This window comes from Haliotis cracherodii, unplaced genomic scaffold (assembly GCF_022045235.1).
Source record: "Haliotis cracherodii isolate W230 unplaced genomic scaffold, xgHalCrac1.p SCAF_7, whole genome shotgun sequence".
NCBI lineage: Eukaryota > Metazoa > Mollusca > Gastropoda > Lepetellida > Haliotidae > Haliotis > Haliotis cracherodii.
In genome coordinates, this window is record NW_027266330.1 from 13265006 (window position 1) to 13278639 (window position 13634).

The 13634-nt window shown below is 38.5% G+C and overlaps 1 protein-coding gene across 1 annotated transcript in view; it reads left to right on the forward strand.

Moving 5' to 3' along the window:
- The first annotated feature begins 703 nt into the window (after positions 1-703).
- LOC139447202 (cullin-3-A-like) overlaps positions 704-13634 on the forward strand; it is a 31212-nt gene continuing 18281 nt past the window's right edge. Inside the window, exons 1-9 of the mRNA XM_071228427.1 lie at positions 704-977; positions 2016-2213; positions 5052-5165; positions 6412-6572; positions 9150-9264; positions 10429-10560; positions 10961-11008; positions 11297-11345; positions 12393-12541. Of these exons, the coding sequence (XP_071084528.1) occupies positions 912-977; positions 2016-2213; positions 5052-5165; positions 6412-6572; positions 9150-9264; positions 10429-10560; positions 10961-11008; positions 11297-11345; positions 12393-12541 (1032 nt within the window). The 5' untranslated portion in view covers positions 704-911. The remainder of the gene's footprint in view (positions 978-2015; positions 2214-5051; positions 5166-6411; positions 6573-9149; positions 9265-10428; positions 10561-10960; positions 11009-11296; positions 11346-12392; positions 12542-13634) is intronic.

The following is a 13634-nucleotide window of genomic DNA, read 5'->3' on the forward strand; positions in this document are numbered from 1 at the left end:
AATATATTAACAGCACATACTGCATTTAAATGTATGTCAACATTTCGAAACCACCTATCAAATCTAGATGATATGTTGTATTTCAGATTTTCTGATGTCGTGCTTTATAGTTGACTGCTTAGTAAAAGACAGGGATGGTGAAAGGCGAGGCGACGGTTCTATTTACTAAGATCTAAAAATAAAACAGGCTATTTCGGGCGATGTCTTATTTTAGTATAAAACATAAACTATTTCAACAACAACACAGCTGCGATTTCACATATGCCCTGTCAGCCTGAGGCCGTCTTCGTGGGGTGTTAAACTTGTTGATAATACAAACTATCCGCATCGATAAATGTGTGTTTGGTTCAATAAATTATTTACACGCGTACAAAAACTGAGATGTCCATTCACAATGATCGATTTCTCTAAAGGAAGTGACGTCAACCAAGATATTATGGGATAGAATGTTTTCGTTGCACTAGCTTGATGATGAACTTGTTGTGACCTCAATGTAACAATACTCAGATGTCAACGCGATACGAAATTCGTTTTTGTGATACATCTCATAAATTGTGTTTGATTTAACATTCCAAATGATTGTTTATTACCATTGCGTCATTAGAAACGGATCGACACTCAAAAGAAATAAACACAAAAGGCAATTGTAGGAAACTATTTTTCTGTGCGCAGGGTTTTCATTATTTGTGATCAGACTGTGGAAACAGATTTCATGGCTGACAATGTGAACTCAACGATTCTAAGAGATGAAAATGTGGCACCATAGCTCGGCCCAAGGATATTTGTGCTTAAATATTTGTAAATAGAAAACATTGTAGTTTTATTTATAAATCTACCAAGCATTGGAAGAGGAGGGTTTTAATTGTCTGATATTTGATCTAATTTCAAGAAGCTGAATCACTGGAGCCAAAATGTCGAGTGGTATGGTCAGATCTCAAGCCAGGAAAGATACCAAAATGCGTATCAGGGCTTTTCCTGTAAGTATTTATTTCTTATTTATTCTCAGAATGTAACAAGCTTGTTCCAGATGGCAAGGGTAAATCCTTATGAGAACAGGCTTCTTTCTTATCGTCGAAATGCAATGGCGGAAATGACAACTAAAATTCACTTTCAGTCCCCAGTGCAATCACGCATAAAATTGTAAACATTGAACCTAGAAGTCAAAGGAATGAGCATGCATTTCCCTAAATACTACTCGTGATGATGTCAATCATCATTAGCGTTTCACCGAAATGTTCAACCCTCTCCGTCACTTTTTCGACGTCCGTATTTATTTTTACAGGGCAAAACAGTGTGATATAGGCCAAACATAATCTTCATCAGTTTATATTAATGTGACTCAACTTTTGTCATGATGATGTATTAAAAGAGAGTGGCAAATGTACGATTTTATAGTCCTTTTGAAGATTTGTTTACATTAAGCATCCAAAACAGAGGGAGTTGACATTGACCTCATCCTGTTATGTTTACATTCCTTGTTTTTGTATTGATTCTCACGGACAAGTATCAATGAACAAATGATAATGTATCAGTATGAATTTGTAGCCGCACTCACAGACTTTGATAGAATAATAAGGCATTATTGTTTATTGTGTTTATATGGAAAGTTTTATTTTTTATCCAGCAGTAATGAGGGGTGGTGGGGTAGCCTAGTGGTTAAAACGTTTGCTCGTCACGCTGAAGTCCTGACTTTGATTCCCCACATGGGTACAATGTGTGAAGCCCGTTTCGGGTGTCCCCCGCTGTGATATTGCTAAAAGTGGTGTAATACCATACTCACTCCCTCCAGCAGAAATGCAGGACTACCGCAAGTTTGCAATCCTTGTATATAATTTTTTCAACACAGCCAAATCAAAGAATCAGAGTTACCAATCATCAGTCGATGATCATGTCTATCTAATGCATACTTTAGTCCTTTATAACTGATTGCTGTCAACTTTTTATGATTGCGATTTAATATAATCTGTCAGATTGAATAAACATATTGTTGACAAATATTTTTGTTTTGATTGTAGATGACCATGGATGAGAAGTATGTGAACAACATATGGGCTCTACTGAAAAATGCCATCCAGGAAATTCAGAAGAAGAATAACAGTGGCTTAAGCTTTGAAGAGCTGTACCGTAATGCCTATACCATGGTTTTACACAAACATGGTGAAAAACTTTATACAGGCTTACGGGAGGTCGTCACTGACCATCTTGTAAACAAGGTAACTAACTACAAGTATTATTCCAAGGATAGTAGTAAAACCTTGTGGAGTCAAACTGATGTCATTTCAATCTTAAGGGTTTCTACTGTTATTTGTTGTGAAATGTTTTGTATGCGAGAATTCTAATGATATGTTTTAAATCCATCTATTATTGATCTGAAGCAGGTAGAATTAAACTTTCATGAAATAAACTTAATATGATTATGTTTACATCTTCAACAATACGTCAGACTTTTGATGAGCATTATGAATGCCAATGACAACTTGTCTAGGTTTTTGAGGGTTTACCTGGGAATTTTATCTGTTTAAGAGAAATTCACCTATGTGGCATATTCTATGTGGCCATTTCGCCAAATATTAGTGAAGTCTTATTTATTTTAACACCTTTATGAATTTCTTTAATTTAGTTTAAAGACAACCAACCGTCACCATTTGTTGATAAATGGGTTATTAAACCGATCATTGTTGTCTGAGCCTAACATTAGTGGTGTAACGATACGTCGATACAGTATTGTATCACAATACAAGGCCTAGGATACAATATATCAACTTCAGTGTTCCTGTTACAGGTTAACACCATTTATTTACTGGTAAGGTTAGCATGGTTAGGCTTTGAATGGTAGTTTATGTGACTGGCAGTCCCTGTGGACTGGCAAATAGAGTACAGTATGAATCATTGTTGTAGAACAAAACATCAGTGATATTCATATAAGTATATTTTTGAACAAAGTTAGCTTTTCTGTTACCATCAGGGTTTCTGTTACCATCCAGGTTTCCCCTTTTCGCTTTTCTTCAAGGTTAAATATATATTTGTAGTGACTTAGTCTCGAAATATTTAAAACACAAATAGAAAATTGTGACTGAACTTGGTGTGAATGACATGTAGACTAGCTAAGTTACTTCAGAGATGATGTCTTTGCATGGAACATGATGTTGATAGAATTAAAACCAGGTATTTTTCATGATTTTGTTTATTGGTGTAAAACATGAATAATAACAAACTGTCCGACAACCAGCTTACACAGATTCTCTAGTATTTCCCTGTTAACTATAAATAGCATAAAATTCACTGCGTCTTCTAGCCAAAATGTTTCTGCCCTACAAAAATCCCATCTTCGATCCCTGATATATAAAAACAAATAATTCAGGGATGTGATTCATCGGCAAAAAGAAAGAATATCAACTTTATGAAATATAAGTACTGTATCAGGATACTGATCTTATCGCAACCCCACCATATCATTACATCTCTACCAAACACCATGTGATATGTTGACATTATCCAACATGATTTGAGAGCATAGAAACTGGGGACACCCTAGGTTTTCCTAGATTAAAAAACCTCCTAGCTCCATATTATCTGTGTATTTACATAAAATATTCAAAATAAATCACAATGCCATTAATTTGGGGGTGCTTGCGTCCAAATACACAAGAAAAATCTCAAACCCTGATAGAACACTGCATTGTTACAAGTGTACTCTTTTCAGCTCACATACCCAAATATCTTTACACATCTTTATGTTCTTCCTGAATATAGGTATCACCTATTTATAAACTCTACTGTAGAGAATTATGCACAAAAGTGCTACCTCTCCCTTATTGTACAATGTTGTACAGGGACAAGTATCATTCACCGGTAGAAACAAACAGGTTTGATCCACTAGTCCTTCGACCAGGGGGCACGGGTGGCCCAGTCGTCTAAGGCACTGTGATTCGCTGTGCAGAGTTGCATTCCTTGGGCACGCCAGAAACCTATGATTGTGGGTTCGAATCCCGGTTCGCCCTGATTATGTTTCTAGGTTTGTCAGCACCATACCCGTGCTCATGGGTTTCACCGAAGTGGTAAACTTCTGAGACCTGCATCACTTCGGGCTTTCCTACCACATTAAGCTGACACTCCGCGATATAACTGTACTGTAATACTGTTAAAAGCGGCATTAAACCCAACTCACTCGCTCACCATCATCGAACATCAACAATATACGGCTTTCCTTGTTTACTGAAGGCTTTGATGCTTACTTTAAAAATATTACATGAAATACTTCTGAATTTAAGAACAAAAGAAAAAAATCCCAATTTTGAACAAAATAACAATTATTTCCAATTTGCCTTCTAAGGGCGTTTAGTTTTGAATTCTAAATAAAACCCTGCATCGTCATTTCCAGTGATACTGTTTACCGGTAATAACCAGTTTTTTACCTGTAAAATTAGGCTTTGACCAGTAATTCATGTGACTGCCAGTACCTGTGGACCGGCAAATAAAGTACCTTATAAATCTGTGATATTCATATAAGTATATTTTCCGAACGAAATCAGAATATCTGTGACCTTCAGGGTTTCCCTTGTCGATTTTTAGTGCAAGGAAATAACATTTTGCTTTGCGTCAAGGTTAAAAGTAGTGACCTCTTTTTGAAATATTAAAAAAAAACAAGAGAAAATAGTGACTGAACCTTGTGTGAATGACGTGTAGATCTAACTAAGTTACTTCAGAGATGATGTCATTGCATTGAACATGATGTTGAAAGAATTATGACCAGGTAGTTTTCATATGTTTTTTTGTTGAAGTTGGGACTAACAAAAATTAGGGGGGACTGGTAGTTTTTAGAGTTGCCAGTCCACCAGGACTGGAAGTTTCAAAAGCCAGCGGGAACACTGCATTTCAAACTACGAAGTCAAATTATCATTGCTCTGTCCTTGTCTCATATGAGATGCTGTCAGAGGTTTGGTTGTGTCTTCCTATCTAGATGTGGTTTGAAGGTTACCATGGTTACAGATAAATCACTGTTCAGTTTAATCTCCCAGGATCTTTATGCACAACATTGAATGTACCTGCAGGTGCGTGAGGATGTCCTTGAGGCTCTAAACAACAACTTCCTGCAGACCCTTAATATTGCGTGGAACGATCATCAAACATCCATGGTGATGATCCGCGATATCCTCATGTACATGGTAAGTACAGTCAACACTCAAATTTATCATGAATAATTTGGGTAGATTATGGTGCCTTGCACGCAGACATTCAACATTTGTTCGAGGATATTGTGATAAATGTTTGTCAAGATACCAGAACCTGCCATTGAAGTAGAAGTGAAATGCGACATGATCTGTCACAATTTCAAGATCCCTTGTCAGGGCTCGATTTAGCTGTATAAAACATGCACAAGTGCAACCTATTATTGAAAAGTGCAACATGATATTTATGTCTACATGCAAAGGTGCATGTAAAAAAAAATTCATATTTGTGTCTGACTAATCCTTACTTATCCAGACAAACTCGATCTCTGAACACCCTCAATACCTCTCAAGTCTATTTAACTCACTACATCACGTCTACCTGTGGTATGTGTAATATGCCATGCTTTCTTAGGCTTGACGTCATCAAACTGTGGGTACTTCAAGATTATGTGCATGTTCCTATTACGTTTTACAGCACTGCGTAAATAATCTATGTGACACTGCCCCTGTCTCAAATTTTGTGTACCCAGGGTGCAATTTCTATCCCTGACTTGGGTCTTCTTCTGTGGTATTTGAATCTAGGGACCTCTGTGAACTTTGAACATTAGTACATTGACAAGGACACCTTGACTTTCAGGTCACTCAGAGCTCCAGATAACTTTTTGAGCAATTGAGTTTTCGTTCTAGGGTTTCTATTTTAATTGGGTTATTACATTTTTCATTGGGTAACCAATATTTTTTCACTCATCTATTCATCACTTTTTTCCCTAAATTAGTGAACATTTAAAGATTTTTAAAAAAAAAAATGTTTTAGATGTATATGACTGTTTTAAATATAGGCTTGACTTGGAAAGTAAATAAGCCTGTAAGTGTGTTTCGGAAATTAGCACCTTTGTACGCATGCTGAAAAAGCTTCATTTGGTATTTACACATGGTGTGTTTATACATTCGAGTTTTTCATTTATGCATGCATTTCTGTACTCAAGTTAATTGAAAGTAATTGGTTTTTGAATATTTTTGGGGGGTATTTTACGCAAACACGCTGCTTATCGGTAGCTCTGTTACTGTTAATGAACATTACTCTGCAACAAAGATTTTGTTAATCCAGAAATTTCTTAACTCAGACAATACAATGGTCAGGGTAGAGTCTGGATGAACAGGGTTTCACAGTAGTCATGAATCCATTCCTTTGTAAATTTGTGATTTGACTGAGTGTGTAGTTGCCACATTTGTGTTCCAGGATCGAGTGTATGTTCAGCAGAACAATGTAGACAATGTCTACAACCTGGGACTGATCATATTCAGGGATCAGGTTGTCCGCCATCCGGTCATCCGAGATCATTTGAAGTCGACGTTGCTGGAAATGGTGGCTCGGGAACGGAAGGGGGAGGTTGTAGACAGGTAAACACAGCATATATATATATATATATATATATATATATATATATATTTATTTAAACTTATTGTATCTCACGCTATGCATTTCATCCTTCTGTAGTTTGTTATGTGGAGACATGTTTGAACAAAGTTTCCAGCTTCTAAAAACATTTCACCCAAACAAATCCAGGCATCACCATGGTCACCATCCAAACAAAATAGGTCACACACTTTAACTTTGTAATGTACGTGTCACCTGACTACCCCTGCTTCATCATTCTCTTTCTCATTGCCGCCCTGTGGAGATGTGTAATGAGACTACTTTGGTGTGTGTAGGGGTGGGTGGGTGGTGGTGTATGACATTTTTTGTGAGGAAGGAGATGTTCTCTCTGTCAACTGCACACCTGTTACTACTCTAGTATTTGCTCAACCTACAACTACAGAAACCTGTATAATTTTGGCAAAAGACCGTACCTCCACTACAAGTGCAATAACTATTGCTACCAACCCTCCCAGCGTTTCCCAAGCCTATCCACATCTGTGATCAGTTCAGAAGCTTAGGGACTCTACTTTTGCTATGTATCTCTCTGTGATCAACTCCCGTCATTGACGCTACAACAAGATCTAAGATCTCCATGGTTGCTGATCTACAGTGCCTCATCATGTCTTACAAGTTGGCTGACCAGTCATCTCGATTCCTGCTGTCCACTTGGGATCTTAAGGTCATCATCTGTCGTCTGACTTCTACAGAGTATGAACCACTTGCTGAGAAGGACTTCGAGTTGATCACCTGAAGACAGTTTTTCTCCTGGCCCTTACAACTGCTGCTAGCATGTTAACAGGGCCCAGTTTGAAAGAGTACTTAATGGGAAGGTCTTTCTGGGGCTTTGCTGGGACCTCATCGCAATGAATCATCTTCAATCTGAACCCAGATAACCATGAAAACATCTTGTGCTTGGTTTGAGTCTTCTGCATCTACATCGAGGTTGTCAGCTCTAAGAAAGATGAATCATATGGCAGGGAAAGTCAGATGATCAAGTTGTGAAAGGTCACACGCACAGCAATACAGTGTGTGACCCATTTGTTTAGGTGGTGACCATGGTGATGCTGAGATGAGTTCGGGTGAAACTTTAAGCATTTTTCCACATCAGGATCGAAGGTAGAAGGAAGAAATACATAGTGTGAGATAGGATAAGTATATGAATATACAATTTAATGTAAAATTCAGTCAGAAATGGCATGTCTGGTGGGGTATTTCATCTTAAGATACAACTGTGATTGAATGTGTGCAATGCATTCTTTGACTAAGGCTGTAGCCTTAAACCTATGTCTATTATGCATGTGTTTCAAATTGTGATTGTCCAAAAATAATAATGCACTTAGAATGATGGTGAGAGGGAAACTTTGAAAACCCAGACTGGGAGGGTCTGATCCTCCCTGTTGAAGGAGCAACTGGTGGTTTTGAGGGAAGAAGGGGGCAAGTCTTGCACTGGTGTCCTTATACATCTCACCAGAGGGAAGTTAAAGTGATGTCAGTGCTTGTTGAAAAGTTTGTACAAGTAATGCTCTTTTGAGCGTCATTGCATGTTGGATTCATTCAAATACTGAGGATACCCGTGAAGATCTGGAGTAGAATAGGTCTTCAGCAACCCATGCTTGCCGTAAAAGGCGACTATGCTTGTCGTAAGAGGCGACTAACAGGATTGGGTGGTCAGGCTCGCTGACTTGGTTAATGCATGTCCTCAAACCCAATTGCGTGAAGCAATGCTTATGATGTCAATCACTGGATTGTATGGTCCAGACTCGATTATTTACAAACCGCCGTCATATAGCTGGAATTTTGCTGAGTGCGGCGTTTAACAAAAACAAACAGATACTGAGGAGTCATGAGGCCAGCACAAATCACTGTTAGAAATTGGCACTAGCCCTATTATCCTGGGTTAACATGGTTAAGGTATCATAAGTAGGGTTGTCACGATAAATCGAAATATTGATATATTGCTGTTGGTAAGCACTTAAAGTCAATAAATCGATTGTTAAATCGGTTTCCAATCAATAGTATCGATTTCAGTTCGGAATATCGATAGTTTCGATTGTATTTACCATATCAATAAAAATACATGCAATGCTGTTCAAATTTGTTTTTCTTTTGATCATGAGTGGTAGTCATTTACACATGGTAATGTTGAAATTTCTTTATATGTTGAAAATTCTTAAATTATTAGGGTAAAGAAAAACAAATCAGTCATATCTCAAACTTTATTTTTTATTTGTTGTTATGGTTAACACATTCAAAGGAACTTCAGTTCCAAGGTTTGATTCAACTCTGAAATCCATCTAAAATGATGCACCGAAAATTATCGATATTTATCGCAATAGTTGCTTGCAATATCAATAGTTACCGCAATAGTGATTTCTTGACCAATAGTCACCCCTAATCATAAGGACCAGTAGATATTTGCCATTTTTATGTTTTTTGCAATGTGTCATTACTATAATGACTACTCAATTAATATATATTTTCACTAGTCCACAATAATTATCTACAAAGAACCCCTGCTAAGATTTCACATCATGATCATTCCATGTGTTTGTTTTCAGAGGGGCTGTGAAGAACGCTTGTCAGATGTTGATGGTTCTCGGTATCGACTCTCGCAACGTGTATGAGGAAGACTTTGAAAGACCTTTCCTCGAACAGTCAGCCGAGTTCTACAGGGTGAGGATGAGTGTTGCCACTTGCACATACAGCACTCGTGGGTACATTCCTGTTGCTCCATACTTATTGATAGAGGAAGCAACTAGGGCTAACAGTCTCACCTGTAGACACATAGTCTGATCTGTAGGCGTCTAACAAGGCTAAGCACTAAACTCCCATACCTTAACATTGACATAGGTGTCACACTAAGGTACTTTTGTACAACGTCATCCTGATGTGTAGGAGTCTCATCTGTAGGCACATAGGAGCGTCATTTGTAGGCATATAGGAGTCTGATCTGTAGGCATGTAGGAGTGTCATCTGTATGCACATAGGAGTCGTGTATGTAGCCAACTGTAGGCACATGGAAGTCTCAATTGTAGGCACATAAGAGTGTCATCTGTAGGCACATCGGAGTCTGATCTGTTGACACATAGGAGTCTGATCTGTAGGCACATAAGAGTGTCATTTGTAGGCACATAGGAATCTGATCTGTAGACACATAGGAGTCTGGACCTGTGAAGATCCGGGTTAGAATAGGTCTTCAGCAACCCATGCTTGCTGTAAATGTCGACTAACGGGATCGGGTGGTCAGACTCGCTGACTTGGTTTATGCATGTCATCGTACCCAAATTGGGTGGATCAGTGCTCATGATGTAAATCACTGGATTGTCTGGTCCAGACTCGATTATTTACAGACCGCCGTCATATAGCTGGAATATTGCTGAGTGGGGCGTTAAACAACAAACAAACAAACTTTTGAGTCTGGTCTGTAGGCACATAGGAGTCTTATTTGTAGGCACATAGGGGCCTCATCTATAGGCATATAGGAGTCTCTTCTGTTGGCACACAGGCGACCACTTGGAAAGACCTTATTTTGACCTGTCGGAGATAAATGTGGATTGGTATCTCATTTTCAGCTTGAGCCTTCAATAACTTAGCTCTGTTGCATGCCTGTAAGTTCAGCACATTCAGTTGTCTTTCTTCTATACTACTCATCATGGACAGTTATTTTTCAATTTGGTGTCCAGTATTTCTACCCACCCCCCAACAGGACACAAAGGATCAAAGAAAATTATGTCCACTTTGTTCCTATGCTTTGTTCTATGAGATTTGTGAAGATACACATGTTGTTGAAATTAAATTGCTATTTTATTTAATTGTATTTAATTGCCATGGTTACAGCTGGAGAGTCAGAAGTTCCTGGCAGAGAACAGTGCATCTGTGTACATTAAGAAAGTGGAGGCCCGCATCAACGAGGAAGCAGAAAGGGCTACACACTATCTAGACAAGTCCACAGAGGAACCGATAGTCAAGGTATTACTATCATTTGTGTTGAGGGTCTTGCAGCAGTGACCTATCTGTCGGGCTGCTTGAAATTTTCCTCCACCTGCCCGACTATCTGGCAGATAATTCTAAGACTACTTATGTATTCAGTTTTATTGTAACTATGTATTTGTGTTTTTTTTCAATATTCAGAATATCTGAATGCGGGCAGGTAACTTTGAAGATGGACATGCAACACTTTTGGGTCGTCTCCACGACCGTCTTGTGTTTTAAAATTATTTCAAACACTATCTTGTAGACAGTCTATTCATTGTAGGAAGTTGTTCTTTGAAAAGCACAGATTATATGCGACTCTTGTGTGAAGGATATTGTCACAAGACAAGAAGCCTATTTATGACATTAAGGTTGGGGACCTTTATTTTCCTTGCAGGTTTTAGAAGAGGAACTAATTAGCAAGCACATGAAAACAATTGTAGAGGTAAGATCAGTTGATATTTGAATGATTTTTGTATTTGTAATACTAATATTGCTTTTACTGATGATGTTAAGTTTCATTAGTAAATCTCTGCTGATCATTAGCTGCAAGGCTGTCTGGTGGTGCTTTGTTTGTGCTTTGCTGAGTTTAGCCCACCTTGTTTCGTAAAATCTAAAACGTGAATAAATTATAGTTGGGAATTTAACAAATTTCATGAATGAAATATGAATGTAGTTGCAGTCTTATTCTCAAGTCCTCAAACTGGCTATTATTCTGACATTTCATTTTCAGATGGAAAACTCTGGTGTTGTACATATGCTAGAGAATAACAAAACTGATGGTGAGTGCACAACCCGGTGAAGTCAATACTGCAAGGATTTGGCCAGCATTTGGGGATGGAAATGTTATTCTGTTTTAAAAAAAGTTCTAATTTTCCTTTATTCAGGGGCATATTTAACATTGTATTTTGAGATTGTATTCGATGCAATGATATAAGACTTACCATTAAGACCTCTTCTAACTTCTAGGTCCTGAAATACATGTTATCTTTACAGAAACATAAAATTAGTTAATAGTTATACATGTGAACATGAATTGGGAAATATTAAGGTCCTGTTTGAATTTTTGATATTTTCGGCAGACTTTGGGCTGAATATCAGCTTCTGGGCATGTCCAGATAATGCTTCTTGTTACTGACCTCAGGGGCGAAATAGATTTCCTGTAAGCTATCAGTCATAGCTAGGGGGCGTGTGGGGAACACGGGTAGCAGTAGGTCCCCAGCAACCTATGCTGGCGGCAGGGGGTGACTTAATGGATAGGAGGGTCAGGTCCGGTGACTTAGTTGTCATGTCATTGCACTCTGATGTGGATCGTTGCTCATAAGATCAATCATTGGTCAACCATTTGGCTCTGGTTTCACTGATAGTGTGTCATCATACACCAATATGAGGTGAGCTGTGATATTGTTGCAGTTGTGATATTGTTGCTCACAGAGAATGTGAGAAAGAAATGATACTAGAATATAATGGAATATTTGTCGTGTCCTTTTGAAAGAGAATTCCAATTATGATCTTCTAGACTTTAAAGCTGTAAGTGGAGGTTTACAGGCTGCTGTCCTCTAGCTGGAATATTGCTGACTGCAGGGATGGAAATTAACCAAGAATGCCAACAAGGCCAATAACATATAGCAATACCTCCAAATATGTTTGAAATTCCACTAGCCCTAATGATGCCTTTAACATTAAGACATTAATAAAACTGGCTAGTGCTAATTTCCGTCCCTAGACTGTCACATAAAATGACTAAAGACAAAAGTGAAGATATGTTTAAAGAAGGCTGATCAGCTTGTTGAGACTGGGTTTTATCTTCTTTTATTGTGTGATTTCAGACCTAGCATGCATGTACAAGTTGTTTATACGGGTACAAAAGGGGTTGAAGACTATGTGTGAATGTATCAGCAAGTACCTTCGAGAGCAAGGTCGCGCCCTGGTGGTAGAGGAGGGTGAAGAGGGGAAAAATGCCATTACATACATACAGGTGAGTGGAGAATGTCATTACATACAGTGGGTGGAGAATGTCATTACATACATGTGGGTGGAGAATGTCATTACATACAGGTGGGTGGAGAATGTCATTACATACATGTGGGTGGAGAATGTCATTACATACAGGTAGGTGGAGAATGTCATTACATACAGGTGGGTTGAGAATGTCATTACTTACATACAGGTGGGTTGAGAATGTCATTACTTACATACAGGTGGGTGGAGAATGTCATTACTTACATACAGGTTGGTCGAGAATGTCATTACAGGCAGGTGGGTGGAGAATGTCATTACATACATGTGGGTGGAGAATGTCATTACATACAGGTGGGTGGAGAATGTCATTACATACATGTGGGTGGAGAATGTCATTACATACAGGTGGGTGGAGAATGTCATTACATACAGGTGGGTTGAGAATGTCATTACTTACATACAGGTGGGTTGAGAATGTCATTACTTACATACAGGTGGGTGGAGAATGTCATTACCTACATGTGGGTTGAGAATGTCATTACTTACATACAGGTGGGTTGAGAATGTCATTACTTACATACAGGTGGGTGGAGAATGTCATTACTTACATATGGGTGGAGAATGTCATTACATACAGGTGGGTGAAGAATGTCATTACATACAGGTGGGTGGAGAATGTCATTACTTACATACAGGTGGGTTGAGGATGTCATTACTTACATACAGGTGGGTGGAGAATGTCATTACTTACAGGTGAGTGGAGAATGTCATTACATACATGTGGGTGGAGAATGTCATTACTTACATACAGGTGGGTGGAGAATGTCATTACATACATACAGGTGGGTGGAGAATGTCATTACATACAGGTGGGTGGAGAATGTCATCACTTACATACAGGTGGGTAGAGAATGTCATTACATACAGACAGGTGGGTGGAGAATGTCATTACATACTGGTGGGTGGAGAATGTTATTACATACAGGTGGGTGGAGAATGTTATTACATATAGGTGGGTGGAGAATGTCATTACCTACAGGTGGGTGAAGAATGTCATTACATACAGGTGGATGGAGAATGTCATTACATACATATAGGTTGGTGGAGAA